This window comes from Lissotriton vulgaris, chromosome 1_1 (genome assembly GCF_964263255.1).
Source record: "Lissotriton vulgaris chromosome 1_1, aLisVul1.2, whole genome shotgun sequence".
In the NCBI taxonomy this organism is placed as follows: domain Eukaryota; kingdom Metazoa; phylum Chordata; class Amphibia; order Caudata; family Salamandridae; genus Lissotriton; species Lissotriton vulgaris.
In genome coordinates this window covers 204295820-204322706 of record NC_141685.1, presented here as the reverse complement: position 1 = coordinate 204322706, position 26887 = coordinate 204295820, and the positions used below count along the sequence as shown (strand labels likewise).

The 26887-nt window shown below is 45.6% G+C and overlaps 1 protein-coding gene across 1 annotated transcript in view; it reads right to left on the bottom strand.

Moving 5' to 3' along the window:
* Nucleotides 1-26887, bottom strand: part of CFAP57 (cilia and flagella associated protein 57) — a 378308-nt gene that overhangs the window by 238489 nt on the left and 112932 nt on the right. The window contains exons 6-7 of the mRNA XM_086952180.1: nt 12112-12264; nt 3541-3680 (exon numbers count right to left, since the gene is read on the bottom strand). Of these exons, the coding sequence (XP_086808306.1) occupies nt 3541-3680; nt 12112-12264 (293 nt within the window). The remainder of the gene's footprint in view (nt 1-3540; nt 3681-12111; nt 12265-26887) is intronic.

The following is a 26887-nucleotide window of genomic DNA, read 5'->3' as shown; positions in this document are numbered from 1 at the left end:
CAGGTGCAGCACGGGGCTCCACTTGGCTTGGGTGAAGCCAGAGTACCTAGAGGAGGACAGGTGCAGCACAGGGCTCCGCGTGGATGAAGGCAGAGTACCTAGAGGAGGACAGGTGCAGCACTGGGCTCCACTTGGCTTGGATTAAGGTGAAGTACTAGAGGAGGACAGGTGCAGCACCAGGCTCCGCTTGCCTGGGGTAAAGGCAGAGTACCTAGAGGAGGACAGGTGCAGCACGGGGCTCCACTTGGCTTGGGTGAAGGCAGAGTACCAAGAGGAGGACAGGTGCAGCACTGGGCTTCACTTGGCTTGGATGAAGGCAGACCACCTAGAGGAGGACAGGTGCGGCACTGGGCTCCACTTGGCTTGGGTGAAGCCAGAGTACCTAGAGGAGGACAGGTGCAGCACTGGGCTCCACTTGGCTTGGATGAAGGCAGTGTACCTAGAGGAGGACAGATGCAGCACTGGGCTTCACTTGGCTTGGGTGAAGCCAGAGTACCTAGAGGAGGACAGGTGCAGCACTGGGCTTCACTTGGCTTGGGTGAGGCCAGAGTACCTAGAGGAGGACAGGTGCAGCACTGGGCTCCGCGTGGATGAAGGCAGAGTACCTAGAGGAGGACAGGTGCAGCACTGGGCTCCGCGTGGATGAAGGCAGAGTACCTAGAGGAGGACAGGTGCAGCACTGGGCTCCGCGTGGATGAAGGCAGAGTACCTAGAGGAGGACAGGTGCAGCACTGGGCTCCACTTGGCTTGGATGAAGGCAGTGTACCTAGAGGAGGACAGGTGCAGCACTGGGCTCCATTTGGCTTGGGTGAAGCCAGAGTACCTAGAGGAGGACAGGTGCAGCACTGGGCTTCACTTGGCTTGGGTGAGGCCAGAGTACCTAGAGGAGGACAGGTGCAGCACTGGGCTCCGCGTGGATGAAGGCAGAGTACCTAGAGGAGGACATGTGCAGCCTGGGCTCCACTTAGCTTGGATTAAGGTGAAGTACTAGAGGAGGACAGGTGCAGCACCGGGCCCGCTTGCCTGGGATGAAGGCGAAGCACCTAGAGGAGGACAGGTGCAGCACTGGGCTCCACTTGGCTTGGATGAAGGCAGAGCACCTAGAGGAGGACAGGTGCAGCACTGGGCTCCACTTGGCTTGTGTGAGAGCGAAGTACCTAGAGGAGGACAGGTGCAGCACTGGGCTCCACTTGGCTTGGGTGAAGCTGGAGTGCCTAGAGGAGGACAGGTGCAGCACTGGGCTCCACTTGGCTTGGATGAAGGCGTGTACCTAGAGGAGGACAGGTGCAGCACGGGGCTCCACTTGGCTTGGGTGAAGCCAGAGTACCTAGAGGAGGACAGGTGCAGCACAGGGCTCCGCGTGGATGAAGGCAGAGTACCTAGAGGAGGACAGGTGCAGCACTGGGCTCCACTTGGCTTGGATTAAGGTGAAGTACTAGAGGAGGACAGGTGCAGCACCAGGCTCCGCTTGCCTGGGGTAAAGGCAGAGTACCTAGAGGAGGACAGGTGCAGCACGGGGCTCCACTTGCCTGGGGTAAAGGCAGAGTACCTAGAGGAGGACAGGTGCAGCACGGGGCTCCACTTGGCTTGGGTGAAGCCAGAGTACCAAGAGGAGGACAGGTGCTGCACTGGGCTCCACTTGGCTTGGATGAAGGCAGAGTACCTAGAGGAGGACAGGTGCAGCACGGGGCTCAACTTGGCTTGGGTGAAGCCAGAGTACCAAGAGGAGGACAGGTGCTGCACTGGGCTCCACTTGGCTTGGATGAAGCCGGAGTACCTAGAGGAGGCCAAGTTCAGCACTGGGCTTCACTTGGCTTGGGTGAAGCCAGAGTACCTAGAGGTGGACAGGTGCAGCACTGGGCTTCACTTGGCTTGGGTGAAGGCAGAGTACCTAGAGGAGGCCAAGTGCAGCACTGGGCTCCACTTGGCTTGGGTGAAGCCAGAGTACCATGAGGAGGACAGGTGCTGCACTGGGCTCCACTTGGCTTGGATGAAGCCGGAGTACCTAGAGGAGGCCAAGTGCAGCACTGGGCTCCACTTGGCTTGGGTGAAGCCAGAGTACCAAGAGGAGGACAGGTGCAGCACCGGGCTCCACATTGCTTGTATGAAAGCGAAGCACCTAGAGGAGGACAGGTGCAGCACTGGGCTCCATTTGGCTTGGATGAAGGCTGAGTACCTAGAGGAGGACAGGGGCAGCACTGGGCTCCACTAGGCTTGGATGAAGGCAGAGTACCTAGAGGAGGACAGGTGCAGCACAGGTCTCCTTTTGGCTTGGGTGAAGATGAAGTACCTATAGGAGGACAGGTGCAGCACTGGGCTCCACTTGGCTTGGATGAAGGCAGAGTACCTAGAGGAGGACAGGTGCAGCACAGGTCTCCTTTTGGCTTGGGTGAAGATGAAGTACCTATAGGAGGACAGGTGCAGCACAGGTCTCCTTTTGGCTTGGGTGAAGATGAAGTACCTAGAGGAGGACAGGTGCGGCACTAGTCTACACTTGGCTTGGGTGAAGCCGGAGTACTTAGAGGAGGACAGGTCCAGCATTGGGCTCCACTTGGCTTGGATGAAGGCAGAGTACCTAGAGGAGGACAGGTGCGGCACTGGGCTCCACTTGGCTTGGGTGAAGGCAAAGTACCTAGAGGAGGACAGGTGCAGCACTGGGCTCCACGTGGATGAAGGCAAAGTACCTAGAGGAGGACAGGTGCGGCACTGGACTCCACTTAGCTTGGGTGAAGCCGGAGTACCTAGAGGAGGACAGGTGCGGCAGTAGTCTACACTTGGCTTGGGTGAAGCCGGAGTACTTAGAGGAGGACAGGTCCAGCATTGGGCTCCACTTGGCTTGGATGAAGGCAGAGTACCTAGAGGAGGACAGGTGCGGCACTGGACTCCACTTTGCTTGGGTGAAGCCGGAGTACCTAGAGGAGGACAGGTGCGGCACTGGACTCCACTTTGCTTGGGTGAAGCCGGAGTACCTAGAGGAGGACAGGGGCAGCACTGGGCTCCACTAGGCTTGGATGAAGGCAGAGTACCTAGAGGAGGACAGGGGCAGCACTGGGCTCCACTAGGCTTGGATGAAGGCAGAGTACCTAGAGGACAGGTGCAGCATTGGGCTCTACTTGGCTTGGGTGAAGGCTAAGTACAGAGCACTACTTGGCCTAGAAGAAGGCACGTGCTACAGTTTTACTAGGCTTTAAAGACTATGAAAAGCAACAACGGGATTTACTTGTTGCAGAGAAGAGGCCCTGGTCTGTACTGAAGGCTTTACTTGGTCGGAAGCAGAGAAGAGTGCAAGCCCTGAACCTACCTGGACTGTGGGAAGAAGGCAGAAGAAGTCACCGTCTGTTTTACATGGGCGGACGGAGGAGGCTTAGGCAAGCGAAGCAATGAAGGAGGGTGAGCAAGAGACAAAGGCACTGATCTTACATGGACTGAAGGAAAAGGTAGAGCTACTAAAATCTCAGGAGGAAGTAGGTGTTCAATGAAAGAGACTGGTACATTTACGATGTCTGGAGAAAGAGGTAAGAAAGTAATTTTGAGCCTTACTTAGTCTCAAAGTTCCAAATGCGCACAGAACGGTCCAAGGAACAGGTGGCAAGGAGCGGCTTCCGGATACAGATGCCCAGCCCAGTGATAGGACCAGAGTGGAGTGAATATGTAAGATGTTCAAAATTCGCTTCTTCCCCCTAAAGGATGGAGAAAAGTGTGAAAATGGGAAAGCCTAGGAATACTAAAAGCAAACTTGAGGAGCTGATGGGAGCATAAAGTTAAATGAGGGTGAGAGACAATGGAAATAAAAGAGACTGGAACAGTGAGGAGCAGGAGAAGGCAGCCAGAAAATGAGCACATGAGGAACTGTCAAGAGAAGAAAATGAGAGCAGGAAACATTAAGGACAACAAAAACAGATCAGAAAGAAGCAAAAAGACAGCTGAGGAATCCAAGAAACAGCAACCAGGAACATATGCAAGCAAGAAAAGAGCCATGACACAGTGGTTAATACAAAAATCACCAACCATTAGGAAGAGAGACATAAAATACACAGAAAAAAAGTGAAGATCTATATTTCAAGGACAAAGTACCTCTACATCTTTAGAGCTCTTTCTGGTGAAAGCTACAAACGTTTTTCAGGAAAACCAACCAAATATTAAGACAGAATAAAAAAGGTACATCCATGCTCAACAAATGTAGCATTATAGAATTTTGGGGAAAAACATGCATTTGAAGTTTTATTACATTGGGCCTTCAGGCAGATGAGCCGGGCGACCACCCACCCAACTAACAGCATTCCGCAGAGGCTGACCACCCACCCAGCTAACAACATTCCACGGAGGCTCACCATTAATATCTAGCACCAAAATCCCCAATAACAAATTACTTCTGAGAGGATATGGAGTACCCCCTCCTCTTGGTTGCAGAAAGGTTACTTGCAAACAATGATTTCATTAGCTTTTCTCTAGTACCTTTAAGTAAGGCGGGAGGGCTGAGGGGGCTCAAACTGGTGTTCCCCAGAGCATGTAGCACCCCGGTAGCCACACCTCTAGAGTTTGCTACCAAGCTCCTAACAGCCGATGAAGGATGTTAGGAGTTAGCAGAATAGTGCACTCTGGGACTGTTAGGTACCATACATCGCTGTAAAGTTGTCACCGGAAGAGAGGGGACCTAGTAGCACACTGGCTAGTGACCACCTGCTGCACTTTGGGCTAGCGAACTTTGATTTCCCCCAACTTTTTGCCCCCATTAGAACTTCTAGCAATGCGCTTTTCGACTCTGAGAGTGAACTAAGGCCTACTAACCAGACCGCACTGCCTTTGTGCTTACCCCTTACAAAGTGTATGTTGAATTGGCTATCACAAATTGGTAAGTACTGACTAACTTTTAAGTCCCTAGTATATGGTACCCAGTGTACCAAAGGCACAAATGTCACAGTGTCCACCCAGGGCTGCAGCACTGATTGTGCCACTCTGTGTGTGACAAAGTACAAAATGGGCTCCCAGCCTTCAACTGCAGACTTTAAGGTCACATTGCTAATTCTACCTTGCCTTTACCATTAATAGCAAAGCCACCCTTTCCCTCAACCATATTTGTAAGTCGTCCCTGAGGAAGGCCAAGAGCCCTAAGGAAGGGAGTAGTATGTTATTGAGTGGGACATGTATGTTTATATATGTCCTTGCAGCAAAACCCCTAAAATTGCTGTTTTGCTGTGGAAAAATTAGTATCCCCTCAGGTACTGGTTAGGTCAGCGCCGGGACGCTCCGTTGCTGGGGCAGCTGTTTGCGCTTTAACAAATAAATAACATAACATAACATAACATCCCCATTGGCTAATACAGGGTTACAGGCTGACACCCCCACCTAGCACATTTCTGAGCGGGACAGGGTACTGTAAGATATCAAATTAATCATGGCAATAAACCAGAACAGATGTCCAGGTCGAATTAATGTCACTATTAAAGTAAAGCAATTTTTAGGAATTTGCCACTTTGTGACCCAGCTGGTACAGTGACCTCATCCGGCACTGGCGCACAGGCAGCATTCATACCACCTGGAGAGTAGTGTGAATTACTCCCAGGCTCAAACACAATGGACACCCGCTGCAGGAAGAGGTGTCACCTCCCCCATGCAGGTAGCCACTCAGAGTGTTAGCCCAAGAGGCGAGCTTCAAAGGCAAAGCCATCTTTGGTGGTCAAATGGTAATAACACTTCTGAGGGGGCTGCCCTTTGGTAGGTAGACAGGCTGGTGAAAGGGCCAGAGAGGTAAGACCAGTGCCCAAACTGGTTTTCTCCAGAGAATGTAGCACCCTGGTAGCCACACCTCCAGAGTTTGCTACCAAGCTCCTAACAGCCGATGAAGGGTGCAGACATCTTAGGAGTTAGCAGAATAGTGCACTCTGGGACTGTTAGGTGCCATACATCGCTGTAAAGTCGTCACCGGAAGAAAGGGACCTAGTAGCCCACTGGCCAGTGACCACCTGCTTTACTTTGGGCTAGTAAAGTTTGGACTGTGCTTTGGCTCCTAGCATGGGGAAAAGTTGATCCCCAATACCAGACCAAAGAAGAGACTCGAAGGAACAGACTGCGTATCCCATGGAACCAGCTCCAGGGACAAAAGGGCTGAAGAAGTCCAAACTGGCCAGTTGCTTCCCACTGGATAATATGTTGTTGCTTGCAGTCACTGGACGCACTTAGAGAATGATCCTCAATAGGCAAAAGTTGCACTCAAGTCAGCCGGGCCTGGGAGTGCTGTCATAGTCACCCAAAAGTGACATTAGCCCACACTAAATGATTTTGCAAGGACCGCAGTGTACAGAGAAAGGTAGCTCAGCCCCACCGGTCTTCCATATTCTCAAAGAGAACTTCAAGGGTCCCGACTGTGTGACCAAAGTTGCCCCACACGACCTGTGGACTGAGGAATCACAACAACACCCTCATCGACCGCACAGTAACCAGAGCATTCTTGAGCATCTTTTCACCCTGTATACTGAGCATTATTAAAGTCTATGGTGGTTGTGCCATAAAGTTTGGACCTGGACTGGAAAATGCTTGAGTGGGCAGATAACTGACTAAATCTATTCCATTGCCTCCCGCCTTCCCTTTCACCCACACACCTTCATCATGCCAGATTTTATCACCCAGGCCGAGCCAGAGTAGCTGAACTAACCTTTACAACTGTTTAAAAAGTTTCCAACCATTTTGTTGGCCAATACTTGTCTACGGTTAACTTAAAAAGTGATTAAACCGTTGAGAATCGGTATCTCTGAAACCCTGCAGTGGATTTTGTGCATCAAGGACTCTAAACATTCATAAAACTATAATATATTTTTATAAATTGGTGTTGTGTTTCTTACGTGTTCTATGGCTTCCTTATTCTGTAGTGTGTGGTGTACTGTTAAATACTTTACACGAAGTTCCTTTGTCTAAGACTTACTGCTCGAAACCACAGCTACCCCGGGTGAGCTAAATATTTACAAACGAGCCTGAATGGACCCAATAAAGGTTTTGTGAGTGAATTTCACGATAAGGCTACCCAGCCATATCATATAATACAGCCAGATCTTCACACTTCCTCTTTGTTCTAAGTCACACAGCTTCACTGCAAAGTCCTTGGGTTCCCTCCCAGGCAAGCAGGGGGCTGCAGAACAATGGGCTTTTCCGTGAGAATTGAGACAGACTCCATACTTCCTTCCATGATGCTTAAGTGGGGAGAGGGGTCATGATGCTGGCTAAGTAGCTTTTAGTCACTTTCTTCTCTTTGACCCCCAGAGAGTAGAACCTGCTGGATTCAACCACTGAGATCAGCACTGTATGAGCACAATGAAAATAGAGGGGGTTGTGCAGTGCACACCAACTTTAACAAAAATTTAAACTAATACCCTGTTACCTCATTTCTTTCTAGGGGCGTGCTGGGAGGGAAGGAGGATGCTAACCTCCGTATTCAACAATAGACCTACACGATCAGGTGACCACCTATTTACATAAATGCCAATACATTTACACCCGCACAGTTATTGGAAGAACTCTGTCTGCCCAAATTCGACCAACAAGTACCTGTGTTTGCTGATTTGTTTTTTAATTCATTCAATGTGTTTATTTCACCAGTTCATCTTTTATGTGTATGAACTCTTTTTTCTCATTATATAAAAACCAACATTTACAATTTTTCAATGTCCTAAACTAAACATATAATTTCATGTCTAAACAAAACATCAATTTTACAAAAAAAACATTGTTGATTAGGACATCATCTTTTCCAATCCCAATGCATTTCTGAAATAAATCAGGGGCAGTGAATAAGCGTCAACTAATGCTGCTGGCCGGCAATCTTTAAACAAAACTGCCTCTGCGAATTCACCCCACAACAAACAATAGTCTCAAATCATTCATGCTATCCGAATCATCCGCTCTAATAGTAAAATCTTCTACCCCTCCTGGATTCTGGTTCGATGAACTTCTTTCAGTTCAGATTTCAAGTATTTTACCATATTCATCTCTGTCTGCAAATCTTTAAGGAGACCAGTCACTCTTCAGCCGCAGTGCGGTATGCCTTCTCTTCATCATACTTAGATTTAATTTTTGCTTCAGTTGCCCTTGAACTTTCTCCAGTTCTTTCTTCAGCTCCTCAGAGTACCATTTCTCCTCCTTTAAAGTAGCTTGCAGTTCTTTGACTGCTTGCTACAACAGGAATGTTTTATCACTGCCTGTTTTGTTGTTCCAGTTGAGTGTAAAGGCTTTGTTGATTCCACAGAAAGAGCGCGGCTCCGTGCAGGACTTCTGGGCACTGAGGCATGAACAAGAGATGGAACTGAAGCTGAAGAAAGAACTGGAGAGAATTCAAGGGCAACTAAAAAATTAAATCCAAGTATGATGTAGAAAAGGCATTCTGCAGTGCAGCTGAAGAGAGTGACTGGTCTCCTTTAAGATTTGCAGGCAGAGATGAATATAGCAGTGATAAAACATTCCTGTTGCAGCAAGAAGTCAAAGAACTGCAAGCTACTTTAAAGGAGGAGAAATGGTACTCTGAGGAGCTGAAGAAAGAACAGGAGAAAGTTCAAGGGCAACTGAAGCAAAAATTAAATCTAAGTATGATGAAGAAAAGGCATACCGCACTGCGGCTGAAGAGTGACTGGTCTCCTTAAAGATTTGCAGGCAGAGATGAATATGGTAAAATACTTGAAATCTGAACTGAAAGAAGTTTGTCGAACCAGAATCCAGGAAGGGTAGAAGATTTTACTATTAGAGCGGATGATTCGGATAGCGTGAACGAATTGAGACTATTGTTTGTTGTGGGGTGAATTCGCAGAGGCGGTTTTGTTTGAAGATTGCCGGCCAGCAGCATTAGTTGACGCATATTCACTGCCCTTGATGAAGGGATTTATTTCAGAAATGCATTGGGATTGGAAAAGATGATGTCCTAATCAACAATGTTTTTTTTGTAAAATTGATGTTTTGTTTAGACCGGAAATTATATGTTTAGTTTAGGACATTGATATATTGTAATTGTTTGTTTTTATATAATGAGAAAAAAAGAGTAAATACACATAAAAGATGAACTGGTGAAATAAACACATTGGGCCCGATTCACAGAACTAACTTAAGACAAAATCCTAAACTTACTACTTTTTGCATTCACAGAAGTTAGGATTTTGTCTTAAGTCTGTCTTAAGTCAAACTTAAGACAAAATCCTAACTTCTGTGAATACCAAAAGTAGTAAGTTTAGGATTTTGTCTTAAGTTAGTTCTGTGAATCGGCCCCATCGAATGAATTGAAAGAGATATCAGCAAACACAGGTACTTGTTGGTCTAATTTGGGCAGACGGAGTTCTGCCAATAGCTGTGCGGGTAGGGTCAGGTGACGGTGGTCACCTGAGTGTGTAGGTCGACTGTATGAGCACAAGGCACATACCATGGTGCGAAGTAGGAGGAAAAGAGAGCTTCAGACTTGCAGTGTGAGACACCAGGGCACACAACACAAATGCATACAGAAAAACAGCTCCTGGGTTGAATCCATCCGGCAATCAGATGTAGGGGGAGTTGTCTCATATGATGCCGAAATATGGCACTTCAGTACATCAGAAAAAAGTGAAAAAAAGAAAAAAGTGTAGATTGTGCACACCAATTACACCAACTATTTAGATCCAAAACTATGTAAACCGGTCAACATTATACGCTTTCTAAATGCTTGCCTAGCGTGCACTATATGTGTGTGTGGGGGTCAACTTCCAATAGGCAACTTGGACAAAAACTTGCACAGCTATTAAGACAAAACGTCTGCAATTAAACCCACACAGCAATCCAAGTTCAGTCCAATTAATACATTCAAGAAGACCATAGTACATGGAAAACGGTGTAATCTGTTTATTCTTCACTGTTGTTTATGACAATGCTGCTCAGATTGTCAGCTACTCAATAGCATGGATAGAAATATGCATCAGTCCTACCATAGACGACCTCATACAGAAGGGCTGAAAACTGGTATTTTCCACTACTGCTGCACCAGGCAGCTTAGGTGGTCACTCAAAATATCGATTTTTAAATATCGACCTACATTAATATCGAGTTTTAAATGTCGTAGGGACAGAATATCGAAGTCAAGAATATCGTTGACTAGAATATCGACCCAAATATCGTTTTTTAAAATATTGAAGTAAGTAATATCGTAAGCAAAAATATTGTTGTCAAAAAATCTAAGAAAAAAAATTGTGTTGTGTATTTTTGTATGTATTTTATATGTATGTTAAACATTTTTGATGTATTTTCATACATTTTAAAATAAATGTTTAGAAATTAGTAATTTTGTTAAATTAACTTTTGCGTTTTAGTATCAGAGCGTGTTGTGGGTTTATAGGTGAATAGGGTGGGAAGTAATTTAATTATAATTAATTAAGTAATATGTTTTTATTTATTGGTATTGATTATTAATTAATTGTTAGTTATTTGTTATTACATAGTTAATTATATTAATTAACATTAATCTATTATTATTTTTTGTGTATTGTTATTGTAAAGTAATTTATTCTTAATAAATAATTTAATAGTGGTTAATTTTTATTAAGTGATTACTTCATAAATAAATTAATTATGTTACTTTTTATGTGTAGTGGGTCATGGGTTTATAGGGGAATAGGGTGGGAAGTAATTAACAGTGGTATTTATTAATTAATTGGTAATTCATTATTAATTGGTAATTCATTTTTATTAATTAGTTAGTTATATTAATTATAGTTAATTATTTTTTTATTTGTATTTATTGTTAATTAATTTATTGTAAATTAATAATTAATGGGTGATTAATTTTTATTAAGTGATTAATAGATAATTAAATTAATTATGTTTTTATGTATGTGTAGTAGGTTGTGAGTTTAAAGGGGAATATGGTGGGAAGTAATTAAATTAAATTAAATTTATCAATGATATTGTTTTTATTTATTGGTATTGATTATGAATTGTTAATAATTATTAATTGATAATTAATATTTATTAATTAGTTAATTTATAATTATAATAAATGTATTATTAATTGTTATTAACTGATTAATTGATAGTTAAGTTAAAGTAATTGTGTTTTTTTATGTGTAGTGTGTTGTGTGTTAAAGGGGGACTAGTGTGGATGTAATTTAATGTTATTTAAGTAAATATTAAATTTAGTTTATTGGAATTCATTAATAATGTTTTTGTAAATGAATTACTTTTTTTTAATAAAAAATTATTTGATTGATAAGTATGTTAATTCAACCCCTACGCTATCCAACGCTTTCCTTACTGTTGCACTCTCTAGAGTGGGAATAATAATTTTGACCCCAACGCTATCCAACACTTTCCCTACTGTTGCACTCTCTGGAGTGGAAATAGTAATTTTTAACCCTATGTTATCCAACGCGTTCCCTACTGTTGCACTCTTTGGAGTGGGAATAGTAATTTTTACCCCTACACTATCCAGCGCTTACCCTACTGTTGCACTCACTGGAGTGGAAGTAGTCATTTTTACCTATACGCTATCCAGCGCTTACCCTACTGTTGCACTCACTGGATTGGGAATAGTAATTTTTACCTCTACGCTATCCAGCGCTTACCCTACTGTTGCACTCACTGAATTGGGAATAGTAATTTTTACCTCTACGCTATCAACGCTTTCCCTACTGTTGCACTCTCTGATGTGGGAATAGTAATTTTTACCCTGACACTATCCAACACTTTCCCTAATGTTGCAATATGTCGAGTAAGTATATATATTAATTTATATGTCGATGTTTAATTAATTAAAAAATTATATGTATTAGTTATTATTTTTTAAAATCTTTAAATATGTATATCTATAATGTTTTAAATTATATGCATTATTTACTTATTTTTACATTATTATAAAAACATTTAAAAAAACTATATTTTTAACACCAATATTTTTGACAATATTTTTTCTCTATATTTTTGTACGTACCTTTATGTATATAGGACTTCGATATTTTTTACTTCTTTATTTCTGTGTCGATATTTTTGAAGGTCGATTTTTTGTCTGTTGATATTTTGCCCGACATTCGGCAGCTTATTATCAACAACTGTGGGCTGCAATATTCAGGAGAAAAGCCCCAATGTCAGTGTCTGGCAGACTACCCCAGGACTCACCTTGCCCATGTCGGTGGAGGACAGCGGGAAGCTGTACAGTTGGCTTTTGCTGGTGCTGATTACAAGGGTCTCCTCTGAGGGGCTCAGGCACATCGACAGCACATCTTGCATGTCTGACTGGCTGGGGTCTATGCAGTGCGGATCCTGGGGGATCTGCGAAAGGCAATGGGATGGGGGTTACTGCAGAACTCACACAGCCCAAGTCACATGGGCGAGCACATGCTAATCAACACAATGAAAGTCCAGGGAATCCTCTGGGAAGACAATGAGGGGTTATTAGCTTCACACCCCACACTCCGCAACACACCAGTGGTGGCAGCTCATTCGGCATGGGTAGGCTTCCATTAACGAGCAGTGAGTCTCTCTCGATCACAAACACACTTTCTTACTCTCACTCTCTCCGATTTGTATAGACCAATAAAACAAATATTGATGTGCTTGATGCATTGGATCTTCCTGCACAGACTCCAGTAAAGGACCTAGAAGAGCTTCCATGTCCTTGGCTCAGCCCTATGCTAAGCCCGGCAGACTGTCTCAGCTGATGTGGTGCTTATCCAAACTGCAATGAGATTAAAATAAACACTACTGTGGACACAGTGCTCATGCAGATTCCTCCCCATGCTATTGTGCCAAATGCCATCCGGCTCCATCATGTCCCTTTCTGCTACCTGTTTCCCACCTGTCCCGATGCATGCCAGGGCTGCCTGGTGCTGTGGCTCACCAGCTCAGAAGACAGAATGGTTTGTGTTCACTTCAGTTCAATTACTTATGGTTGATTAATTCTGCAGCTCCCTCCCATTAACCCACTATGTCGTGAGCCCCAGTGACCCCCAGTCTGAATCGAACATGTTAGCATGTACAGTGATAAAGTGACGTAATCAGTCAAGCCCCATTTCGTACCACTTGTAAGTATCAGCGAGTGCCATCACAAATGTAACCGTACTCACGCTCTACGATGGCTGCCTTTCTTGCTCTTCGTAAAAGTAAAACCACACATGATACTGTAAATAAATGGGTGCCGCTTGCAAGTACGGGATTTATAAAGGAGGTACTGAGTTTTATCTCGCAAATTTGCTTCAAAGATTGTCGATACAGGTGTTTTCGATTCAGTGAAAGAACGTGAACATCCCATTCTAAAATTACCAGAATACGCCTCCCCATCTCTACTCTATAGGGGTAAATATCTTTCCCCGTGTGAACTGAAAGCCTGTGGTCTCTGCATTTAAATTGTTGAATCCTCCCAATGTTAAATGGCCCCCACTATTACTTTGTTTGTGTGAACCAGGCATAACAGAAGTACGTTCCATATGTGAGGTCGAGGCTTGACTCGCATGCGCTCACAGTGTAGGGTTAGGACTGTGAGTGAAGTCATTTTGTTTTGCCGCAGAAAAAGACGGTTACCTGGAGCCTCAGTACAGAGAGCCTGAGAGAGGGGAGTGCAGGCGGGCGGACAAAAGGGCATGAATGGGAGTGCGTGTGGGGGAATGAGGGGGCTGAGAAGGACTGACTGCGGCAGGGGGGGAAGGCAGGGGAACAAAATAGTGCTTGTAGTAAAGGGGCCAGTAGGCGTGGCAGGATACAAATGACAACATGGTCGTCATGAGGCGGGACTAACAAGCCTAAAACTTATCGTAAGGCTGAATTTTGAAAATACGTCAATAAAAAATATGGGCGGAGTTTCCACGAAGCTTTAACGCTATAGTGTATACTGCATGCCTAGCAAAGCGCGCAGCGCATGCGAACTACAACGCTAGGCGAGACCTAAAATATGGTTGATTATTAAAATAGAAATAAAGCAGCATTCAAATGCAAAGGGCCCTAATGAACAGAGTAGCTAAAACAAAGATAATCATCCTAAACATTGTTAACATTTACAATCAGAGATGTAATCAGTGTCCATAAATGTAATCATGCATGCAGTCATCATGATATCTACCTCTTGCAGAGCACATTTAAGGTTAGCAATGCCCATTCTTGTTGGAGCTGTGCCTCTGACATGGTAGAGAGGTAGTACCTGTCCTACACTAGGCTATGATCCAGGCTGGTTACCATGCCCTGCAAGTGCTATCCTTTAGGGCCCGCTCCCAGGCAATAGAGCAGGGAAGAGGAACAAAGGGACAGAGGAGAGATTTGTAACAATACTGCAGGTAAGCAGCAGAGTTATTGGGGAAGAGATGCAGAGACTGGGACAGGTGCAAGTCATGGAGCAGGGCAGTGGGACAAAGGGACAGAGGAGAGATTTGTACCAAAACTCCAGCAGCAGAGCTAGTGGAAGAGACAGCTAGAGACTGAGCCAGGTGCAGCCATGGAGCAGGACAGTGGAACACACAAACGTAGGGGAGATTTGTACCAAGACTGCAGGTAAGCAGCAGAGTTATTGGGGAAGAGATGCAGAGACTGGGACAGGTGCAAGTCATGGAGCAGGGCAGTGGGACAAAGGGACAGAGGAGAGATTTGTACCAAAACTCCAGCAGCAGAGCTAGTGGAAGAGATAGCTAGAGACTGAGCCAGGTGCAGGCCAGGGAGCAGGACAGTGGAACACACAAACGTAGGGGAGATTTGTACCAAGACTGCAGGTAAGCAGCAGAGTTATTGGGGAAGAGATGCAGAGACTGGGACAGGTGCAAGTCATGGAGCAGGGCAGTAGGACAGAGGAGAGATTTGTACCAAAACTCCAGCCGCAGAGCTAGTGAAAGAGACAGCTAGAGACTGAGCCAGGTGTAGGCCATGGAGCAGGACCGTGGAACACACAAACGTAGGGGAGATTTGTACCAAGACTGCAGGTAAGCAGCAGAGTTATTGGGGAAGAGATGCAGAGACTGGGACAGGTGCAAGTCATGGAGCAGGGCAGTGGGACAAAGGGACAGAGGAGAGATTTGTACCAAAACTCCAGCAGCAGAGCTAGTGGAAGAGATAGCTAGAGACTGAGCCAGGTGCAGGCCAGGGAGCAGGACAGTGGAACACACAAACGTAGGGGAGATTTGTACCAAGACTGCAGGTAAGCAGCAGAGTTATTGGGGAAGAGATGCAGAGACTGGGACAGGTGCAAGTCATGGAGCAGGGCAGTAGGACAGAGGAGAGATTTGTACCAAAACTCCAGCCGCAGAGCTAGTGAAAGAGACAGCTAGAGACTGAGCCAGGTGTAGGCCATGGAGCAGGACCGTGGAACACACAAACGTAGGGGAGATTTGTACCAAGACTGCAGGTAAGCAGCAGAGTTATTGGGGAAGAGATGTAGAGACTGGGACAGGTGCAAGTCATGGAGCAGGGCAATGGGACAAATGGACAGAGGAGAGATTTGTATCAAAACTCCAGGACCAGAGCTAGTGGAAGAGACAGCTAGAGACTGAGCCAGGTGCAGGCCATGGAGCAGGACAGTGGAACACACAAACGTAGGGGAGATTTGTACCAAGACTGCAGGTAAGCAGCAGAGTTATTGGGGAAGAGATGTAGAGACTGGGACAGGTGCAAGTCATGGAGCAGGGCAATGGGACAAATGGACAGAGGAGAGATTTGTATCAAAACTCCAGGACCAGAGCTAGTGGAAGAGACAGCTAGAGACTGAGCCAGGTGCAGGCCATGGAGCAGGACAGTGGAACACACAAACGTAGGGGAGATTTGTACCAAGACTGCAGGTAAGCAGCAGAGTTATTGGGGAAGAGATGTAGAGACTGGGACAGGTGCAAGTCATGGAGCAGGGCAATGGGACAAATGGACAGAGGAGAGATTTGTATCAAAACTCCAGGACCAGAGCTAGTGGAAGAGACAGCTAGAGACTGAGCCAGGTGCAGGCCATGGAGCAGGACAGTGGAACACACAAATGTAGGGGAGATTTGTACCAAGACTGCAGGTAAGCAGCAGAGTTATTGGAGAAGAGATGCAGAGACTGGGACAGGTGCAAGTCATGGAGCAGGGCAATGGGACAGAGGAGAGATTTGTACCAAAACTCCAGCAGCAGAGCTAGTGGAAGAGACAGCTAGAGACTGAGCCAGGTGCAGGCCATGGAGCAGGACAGTGGAACACACAAACGTAGGGGAGATTTGTACCAAGACTGCAGGTAAGCAGCAGAGTTATTGGGGAAGAGATGCAGAGACTGGGACAGGTGCAAGTCATGGAGCAGGGCAGTGGGACAAAGGGACAGAGGAGAGATTTGTACCAAAACTCCAGCAGCAGAGCTAGTGGAAGAGACAGCTAGAGACTGAGCCAGGTGCAGGCCATGGAGCAGGACAGTGGAACACACAAACGTAGGGAAGATTTGTACCAAGACTGCAGGTAAGCAGCAGAGTTATTGGGGAAGAGATGTAGAGACTGGGACAGGTGCAAGTCATGGAGCAGGGCAATGGGACAAATGGACAGAGGAGAGATTTGTATCAATACTCCAGGACCAGAGCTAGTGGAAGAGACAGCTAGAGACTGAGCCAGGTGCAGGCCATGGAGCAGGACAGTGGAACACACAAACGTAGGGGAGATTTGTACCAAGACTGCAGGTAAGCAGCAGAGTTATTGGGGAAGAGATGTAGAGACTGGGACAGGTGCAAGTCATAGAGCAGGGCAATGGGAGAAATGGACAGAGGAGAGATTTGTATCAAAACTCCAGGACCAGAGCTAGTGGAAGAGACAACTAGAGACTGAGCCAGGTGCAGGCCATGGAGCAGGACAGTGGAACACACAAATGTAGGGGAGATTTGTACCAAGACTGCAGGTAAGCAGCAGAGTTATTGGAGAAGAGATGCAGAGACTGGGACAGGTGCAAGTCATGGAGCAGGGCAATGGGACAGAGGAGAGATTTGTACCAAAACTCCAGCAGCAGAGCTAGTGGAAGAGACAGCTAGAGACTGAGCCAGGTGCAGGCCATGGAGCAGGACAGTGGAACACACAAACGTAGGGGAGATTTGTACCAAGACTGTAGGTAAGCAGCAGAGTTATTGGGGAAGAGATGCAGAGACTGGGACAGGAGCAAGTCATGGAGCAGGGCAGTGGGACAAAGGGACAGAGGAGAGATTTGTACCAAACTTCCAGCAGCAGAGCTAGTGGAAGAGACAGCTAGAGACTGAGCCAGGTGCAGGCCATGGAGCAGGACAGTGGAACACACAAACGTAGAGGAGATTTGTACCAAGACTGCAGGTAAGCAGCAGAGTTATTGGGGAAGAGATGCAGAGACTGGGACAGGTGCAAGTCATGGAGCAGGGCAGTAGGACAGAGGAGAGATTTGTACCAAAACTCCAGCCGCAGAGCTAGTGGAAGAGACAGCTAGAGACTGAGCCAGGTGCAGGCCATGGAGCAGGACAGTGGAACACATAAACGTAGGGGAGATTTGTACCAAGACTGCAGGTAAGCAGCAGAGTTATTGGGGAAGAGATGCAGAGACTGAGCCAAGTGTGGGCCATGGAACAGGGCAGTGGATCAAAGGTACAGAGGAGAGATTTGTATCAAGACTCCAGCAGCAGAGCTATTGGGGAAGAGATGCAGAGACAGGTGCAGGCCATGGAGCAGGACAATGGAACAAAGGGACAGAGGAGAGATTTGCACCAAGACTCCAGCAGCAGAGCTATTGGGGGAGACAGCTAGAGACTAGTACGGGTGCAGGCCATGGAGCAGGACAATGGAACAAAGGGACAGAGGAGAGATTTGTATCAAGACTCCAGCAGCAGAGCTACTGGGGGAGAGATGCAGAGTCTAAGCCAGGTACAGGCCATGGAGCAGGGCAGTGGAACAAAGGAAATATTTGTATTAAGACTGCAGGTAAGCACCAGAGCTATTGCAAGAGTGAGCGAGAGAGAGAGAGACATAGAGAGAGAAGGAGAGGAACATGAAAGAGAGAGTAAGAGATTATCCCAGTGTCATGATTAGGCTTTTCTGCTTTCAGTTTCTATTTGTTGTGAATTCCAGTGGGATTTTTTCAGTGCTTTCTAATGTTTTCAAAAATTGTAATTATCAGTGTTTACTCTTTCTGTATTGTGCCATAAAAATCCTAGGCATGGTGTTTTCCCAGTGCTTTTACAGAATCTGGATTCTTCTAGCTTCGCTCATTCCTACTTCTAATTTGTACTTCCTCCTTTCCTGCTCCTAAATCCATCCTTTGTATTTTGTCTCTGAAGTTGCTCTTCCAAGTAACATTAAATTGTTTCTCTCATCTTCCTTCCTGTCTCATTTCCCAGTTCTTAAATTCCTCTCTCTCTCTAGCAGCCCAGTCCCGACCCAGATCCAGGATGAGCCTGAATTCTGATATGATTGCAGCAGATAAAAGGTTAAAGGTGAGCATTTAACACAACTTCCTGCTGCTCTATTCTTCAAAGATCAACTGAATGAAGATCTTCTACTTGTGGTAAGTGATATATATGTTGGAGTGCCTGGTGCTCTAGTATTGCAGAACATTGTCACACTGTCTCTTCCTTTGTCTTCAAACACTAAGGACTGGGTCAATTGATGTGGTATTCTGAGCATATTCCTGCTCTACAGAGTCATAGGCAGAGGTCTTCTGAGGAATTAATGTGCATACGGATAGCTACAAGGTCGTTGGTGATAACGCACACGGTTAGCTACAGGGTCGTTGGTAATACGCACACTGTTAGCTACAGGGTTGTTGGTGATACGCACACGGTTAGCTACAGGGTCGATGGTGAAATGCACACGGTTAGCTAAAGGGTCCTTGGTGATACGCACAGTTAGCTAAGGGTTCGATGGTGAAATGCACACGGTTAGCTACAGGGTCCTTGGTGATACGCACAGTTAGCTATAGGGTCCTTGGTGATACGCACACTGTTAGCTACAGGGTCCTTGGTGATACGCACACGGTTAGCTACAGGGTCGATGGTGAAATGCAAATGGTTAGCTACAGGGTCCTTGGTGATATGCACAGTTAGCAACAGGGTCCTTGGTGATACGCAAAGTTAGCAACAGTGTCCTTGGTGATACGCACACGGTTAGCTACAGGGTCCTTGGTGATACGCACACGGTTAGCTACAGGGTTGATGATGTAATGCAAACGGTTAGCTACAGGGTCCTTGGTGATAAGCACAGTTAGCAACAGGGTCCTTGGTGATACGCACACGGTTAGCTACAGGGTCCTTGGTGATACGCACACGGTTAGCAACAGGGTTCTTGGTGATACGCACACGGTTGGCAACAGGGTTCTTGGTGATAACAAACTCTTCTGCTGTATAAAGAATAAAGAAGCAGCTGAGGTAGTAAAGAGACTTCATGACCTGGGTGCCTTGAGTCATTAACCAGTGCAGTTCACACCATGAATTAAGTTTGGTTTACATTATTGGGCCATATTTATGGGATTTTGTGTTTGTTTAAAAGTCGTTACGTGAACCACTAATTATTGATTTCTACCACGGACGTGGGACTTTGCTTATTTGAAAGTCGTACGGAGGCTGTGCTCCTTTCAGGGTTCACTGTTCTAGTGCCTTTTCCATCATAGTGAAAAGAACGAGCACCTTTAATACATCACTGTAGTGCGTACAAGTAATATTGTCAAGTGTCAGCCCTTGTTTCAACACCACAGGTTCCAAGCTTCATTTTGTCACAGAAACAATGGGAATACACATTGTACTTGGTGAGCTGGGGTTGTTTCATTAACATGTTCTACTTCAGTGTGCAGGCTCAGAGCGGGTCCAGGCATGTTTTTGTCAAGTTGTGGTGTCTGCAGCACACATTTGGAAATCAAGAGTTAGGCCGGTCTCTTAATGATTATGAGCTGCACTGTCTGTAGCTCATACACAAACTCATTGGTTTTCTGTATTAATGTATGAGCTATATGCAGCTCAGTTTTAGCACAACCAGAGCACAAGAAGAATGGTGTTGGTGAATGGTGAATGGTGAACTGGCACTTTCTGGTTGGCTGAGGTGGTGCCCTAGCCAGGTAGGGCCTGCCGATCCCATCAGGGGCAGGTAATTACACTCAATGTATAACCTGCGCTCACCCTTGGGTAGCCTGGCACTGAGCAGTCAGGCTTATCACAGAGGCAGTGTGTAAAGCATTGGCATAGCACTCACTCACAATAAATACACTGAGCGTCACAAAGGAGACTTCATACGTGGTGTATGTAAATAAAGATTGTATTCAACACACACATTAACACAACATATATTTTCCGGCATAAAACACATTTCGAAATATTACAAGCAGTACTAGGCCCAACGGTGCTCAATTGACATCAGTAGTATGTACACTTGGGAAATATACTACTTTACCCCCCACACACTTATGCATCGTGAACCGTTGTCAAAACTAGGCCCACCCTGGCAATTATTTCATTCTATACCACACGGTTATAGGGTGCACCCCAGGTCACAATGATATCAGAAATGTGCAGACACACATAATTACAACACATGTAAGCAACACTGTGGGCCAATGCTCAGGTAAAACAGTGTCAAACATAATATTCTACTTGGCAATTAATCAACGTGTATAGCAACACCACGGTGCGATGTAATTAATAGCAGGCAGTCCTCATGCACTCACTACCACACACTCACTCAGCACAAATACGCAATGCAACAGATATCAGGCTGGTCCATATACAGCGCACTTGTGCATGCACACAGCCCCATGATGCGGTGTAACTGATAGACAGCAGATCAGTTGCTACTACAATTGCAGACCCAGTGGCCAAAGCTATTCTCCACCTTCCAGCTAACACTGACTACCCTACGCCCACGGGTTGGAGACAAGCTGCCCTGCCCTCTGATACTAGGCTGAGTGCAGCCTGAGTCACACTTTGTCAGCGTCCCAGGGGAAAAGGTGGGGGAAGGTAGCAGGGCTAATTAGGAGTTAGCCGATAAACAGGTGTTTGGCCTCCACTCGTGAAGTTCACCCCCGGGATGTGAAGCAGAATTGGACTGATGGCGATACTCATTCAATCAAAGTATTACACAATGTGCCTTCCGGCACCAGCCCCGTTCTTGGAATCACGGGGGCACACAGTCTATTGACCCATTTCTGATCGCACTCGGAAGTGTTCCCCAGCCCAGTAAATTACTCTCACCACCCAGACCCAATCAAGGCAATACAACACAAAGTCATCGGACTGGGTGAGGCGAGGGCAATTTATCCGCTGCACTTAGGGTACAAAAGGAACAATCGATGAATGGGGGATGAAGCAGAAGAGCCTCTCGGAAGAATGAGGCACCCAGTCAGACACAGGTCAAATTAAAGTAGCATCCAGGCAATCCAGGCACAAAATATTCAAATCTGCTCCTCCACACCTTATTGGAAATGAGGCACAACATCTGGTGCGTGTGGATCACACCCGACAGTTCACACACAACGAAGAGCTGCAAATCCAACACCTCCCTGGAAAGGAGGCAAATGCCTGGTGCGCGTTGATATGGGTCGCACCAGACAATTCTGGTCTCACACAATGATGAGCTGCAAATTCTTTACTTCCCTGGAAATGAGGCTCAACGCCTGGTGTGCCACGATACAGGTCACACCAGACAATTCCGGGAGTACACACAGACGAATGTTTAGCAGTGCCACACAAGGTAGAATGAGGGTCGCGACCTATAATTTGGAACATCACATGCAATGAGCATGCAGTCGGCATGTTGCATGAGAGAGAGATGTGGCCCGATCGACGAAGCGGGCCACACTGGAAGACTGCAACCGGTGAATCCGCTCACCACCCACAAGAACCATATGCGTGTTGAGGCTTCTACGATGCAGGGACCACCTTACATGCGGGTAAAACTGCAGGGGCTCTTGGGCAATTCAGTCACCAGATACAGTACTTAGTTCTTCACACACACCGCGCTACCAGTTGGGATTCAGCAGACAATGTGGACACTTAAGAGGGCCCGCTCTCCAGGTGTCACAAAAAGATGGTGTGGGTCCCTTGTGGGAGGTCTTTCATGTCCTCGAGACCTCCACAAGATAACAGGGGGTAAACCAACAAGCCCTTGGAAAACAAACTTCATGGTGCCACACAGCAGCAGGTAGTCAGCACAAGCTAGCCACTATTCGGGAAGGGTCCCTTCTAAATAATCCTCCTTGTGCCCAAGACTCCTCTGGCAGTGTGCACCGAGCAGAATCAGGGTGTCCGGTCCCACATCTCCACAAATGTATCTCCCTAACCTGCTGAAGTAGGCCTCAGTAGTTATACCGTAGTGTGCCTTTGAATTTAGGGGTGGTTCAAAGGGTCTTCCTTTGAACCACAGATGTCTCCCCTAAATTTTAGTCAGGTTTGCCATGGGGCCATGGAATGTAGATCGTCCTCTTTAGTGGAGCCATGATCTGGCTTCCCGAAGGCCATGTGTCAAAACCACTCTCTCCAATCTATCCAGCCTGACCCTCAAATGGCAGAGATCTGCCTTTCCAGTTGCATACCCAATGTATATAGCCATCGCTGGGGAATGCACAGGTGTGCACTCCCAACCTCCAGTGTGGACTAGAGTCAAACTAAAAGGCACACAAGAGTTATAGAGCAGAGAAATGCCCTCTTTCAAGAAGTATATTATATCTACTGTGCATGCACTGTTAAACAATGTTATGTCATGTACTCGTCTCTATTTTCAATCACTTGCGCTTTTAAACAAATGCAGAAAGATAATTGATTGAAATTGGAATCTCATAATTTTTTCGCATTTACTTTGTCAGGTACATACAATCGAACTAACAAACACTAGATCTCGTGACACGATTAGTCTTTTATCTATGTCGCCGAAGACTAGTGTTTTTCAAGACACGATGTGCCACCCTCTGGTTTGGTAACGTTCCATAATTGGGTATGAACACTCCAATTTACTATTTTAAATTATTTCTATTTTTAAGTCTACAGGATTCAATTTAGATATAATTGTTCCAGTGTCAAGAATAGTGTTTCGTCTGTGCCTATGTGGAGTAGTTTCTCTTCAGACACAGCTCTGCACTACTCAGTCCAATGCTGAGGGTGAATATCGCGAACTGCCACTGAAGTTTTTTTCCCTAAACTCAGGTAAGATTAGTCTTCATTACAACATAATTTCTTGTATCATTAAAAAAGAATAACTAGTGATAGGTTATCTTATTAGTAATAGACACTTGGATACAATTTAAAATTGTTTTTGTTTTTTACAGTGACTGTCCATTGTGTATCACTGAAACTTATGGGATGTGTTCTTCTGTTAACGTATCGTTACCTACCTCAAATAATTTATCTTTGGCCGAGCCGTTGGTCCTTTGGATTTGTTATATGAAGTAGGTTGCTACTTTTAAATACTAGAGCATGGTGTACTTTCATATTTTGCACAAAATGTCCCTCTGTCCCTCCCCTATTTTCTTATGAACACGAGGTGGAGTCTTTGCCTTTTCCTGTTTTTCTCAAACATGTAGGGATTTATGATGGATCTTTCATACCTTTTTCAATCTATGCCTTTTTGCTTTGATACAGTGGATATGATGCATTTATCCCTATATTCTTTTTTCTTTTCCAGCCCTTGGTTGGGTTTTTCTTTCGCAATATTGATATTGGTACCCCAATATTTATATAAGACATTTATACATGTTCTTACTTGAATTGCAGATTTTTTGATGGTTGCTTTCAGAAATGTGTTTTGTGTCCTGATGATGAACTTTGAGTGATAAGGTTGAAACGCAGTCAACGAGCACTTTGGAAATTTTAGAAGAGTGCAGTCACTGTATTATTGATCTTGTAAGTTAGTGGACAATTGTTTACCATTCCCCTGCCATTATGCCTGTTTGTATCACTGTAATTTTAGTTTTTATATGCTGATTATGTGTAAGCCCATGAGCACCATGTTCCAGGTCAGTCCTGTGTGATCATTTTTGTGATTTGCAATAAGTCATTTTAACACAAAGGTGCTTCGAAAAAAATAGAACCATTTTGTCTGTGAGTACCTTTACTTGCACCTTAATTTTGTATGTGGTAGCATCTAACATTTTTGTATTCTCTTCCCTTAACCACAGTAGCTCGGGTACTGTTCAGTACCCCAGGTTCTGAGTAATAGGGCCTTTCCCACTGGAGAGGGTTTGTCATTATGAATCCAGTGATAGGAAACATTATGATGCTGCTCCACTGTAAGACACTATTGCAGCTTGAAGTAATTTCAACCATTCCCTCATGTTAACCTATGGGAAGAGCAAACCTCATACACAGTGAAAACACACGGGTATTCTTCACTATCTGGGCAGAGAACACACATGTGCACCTGCCCTGCCTTTCACCCACCACTCGCTTCACTCCTTAAGAAGAACCTTAGGGATGCTCTAGTGGCAGTAAAGGGTCCCCACAGGATTGGCCAGTGGTTTAGAAAGACCATCCTGAGCATAGTGCAATTGCGCACACACAAGCCTGCAATGGCTTGGCACATGTTTAAAAACACCATAGGTGTGAGTGTGCACCCACAGGCATGCAATGGCATGCTTGAAACATGTTTAGAAACATTATAGACACAAGTATGCATACACAGGCTTGCAATGGCAGGCTTGACATGTTTAAAAACATCATAGGTGTAAGTGAGCACACACAGGCCTGCAATAGCAAGCTGGAGACATGTTTAAAAACATTATGTAAGCACTGCATCCTAACATGGGTAGGAAGGGTGCGTGCACTTTCACACTGTATTTACAGTAGGAAAGTGGCCAGAGCCCAAAGGTCACTAAAAAAGAATCAGCAAAATCCTGGTGGTTTCTCAAGGGAAGAGACAACCTCTTAGGTAGGGAAAACCTACATGGGGGTTCTTCCCTACCTGGGCATTGAACACCCATGTGTACCTGCCCTGCCTTTCGCCTACCACTTGCTCTGCCCCTCAGAGCTTGCGCTAGGGGTGGTCTAGTGATAGTAGAAGGCCCACTCAGACCTGGCTAATGAGTGAGAAGGACCCCCTGAACCTAAGCACAACTGTGTACCCACAGGACTGCAATGGCAGGCCTGATACTTGTTTGACAGGCTATTCTGATGGGTGGCACAATCAGTGCTCCATCCCACTATTAGCCAGTGCCGTACCTGCCCTGGGTATGTGGTGTACATGTTTACAGGGCACTCACAGGTACAAAACTTAAACCAATCAAGTAAGCACCACTTCCTAGCATGTGTAGGAAGAGTGTGCATGCTTTCGCGCTGCATTACAGTTGGAAAGAACCAAAGAGAAAAACAGGTATATCAAGCACTCTCACAATTAAGTAGTATTCCACTGACAGCAATGGAGGTGTTCATGTTACTATGCGCTAAACGAGTGACTTATCATGGTCCTCCCACGAATTTAAGAATAACGAATCCACCTCCATGCAGCAAGACGTTTGAATTAACTAAGTCTACTATCTTACACATTGAACGATTACTTTGGATATCGTTTCATGCTTTACACCAATAGGATCAAGAGACCAAGATTATAAGGATCGCGTCCCTTTTGAAAACCTTTTTTTGAGATCCATATTGCCTGTGTGACTTTAGAACTCGTTTTCATCTACATTGGGAAACAAGATTCGTGTTTTTCAACATCAGTGCACAATTTATTTTTTGCCTTGAAAAAGTCTCCATGAGACGAAACACGTGTCGGCAGGACAAGCTGGAAATACCTTTAATGTATATGAAATAAAGATTTGAAGTCTAACATCTGGTCTGGATCCGTATTTTGGAAGTCCATTTCCTTTCAATGAACTTTAATCCTAAAACTTGTGAATGACAATAATAATCATTTGGAATACTACTTAATTGTGAGAGTGCTTGATAGACCTGTTTTTCTCTTTGGTTCTTAATATTAGCAATTTTTGCTAGTTCAACACCCCTGGTGGTGGGTGTATAACAGGACAATAGTGCACCTCATCCAAAGAATTGTATATAATTTATATTACACGTATACGTGCTTAGAGAACTGTATTACTTGTATGTGCGGACGTTTTCTCTGCCAGAGAAACACTACCACCACACCTCCGTATTGCTTACAGTTGGAAAGAGCCCGGAGTCCTAAGCCCACGAAAAGAGAATCAGCAAAAACAAGGAGGAAAAAAGGCAAAACGTTTCAGGGAAACCCTACCTCAAGAGTAACAGGTCTAGCATGTGTCCTTCCAGCCAAAACTGTGGGGGGGGGGGGGGTCTACCCAGCTTCTAGGTAGTCCTCCTCACAAAGGCGGAAAAACCTAGATAGACCGTCAGCATTGGAGTGGTCTACCCCTCATTGGTGCTCCACCCTAAAGTCCATCGCTTGTAAGGAAATGGATCAGCTTTGGATTCTCGACCCTCATCTGCATTAGCAACCTGACAGGTCTGTTGTCCGTTTGAACCAAGAAGTGAATACTAAACAAATATGGTCTCAAATTCTTTAGGGCCCAGACCACAGCAAAAGCTTCCCTTTCGATCGCACTCCACCTTACTCCTTCCACCGACCCCTCCATCTCCTTAGCGTCCAGGAGGGCGGGGAGAGGTTCACTCTCATCTTTCAACTCCCCATCAGTCACCATTCGCACGGTGACCTCAGATCTCTCAAAGTGTGGCTTGAGACGATTGATGGGTATTACCCAGAGGGGCTGCCTCAGAGTCTTGAGATCTACTAGGTAGGTGGCCTCCCCTTTCCTCTCAAGCCCCTCATATGGCCCGGATCATCGGTTCTGGAGGGCCACCCCCACTTTTAGTCCAGGTGTCAAGTCCAAAGGAATGGCTTACCTGTCATAACACTCCTTCATGACATCATGATTGGCGTTGAAGTTGTGGGAGACTTGCTTTCACAACCTGACCATTTGGCTCCGGAAGACTAGTATGTATCTAGGGAGACAGCTCCCAGCCTTCCTTGACCAAACTCAGAGGTCTCCTGACCAGTGCCCGAACAGAAA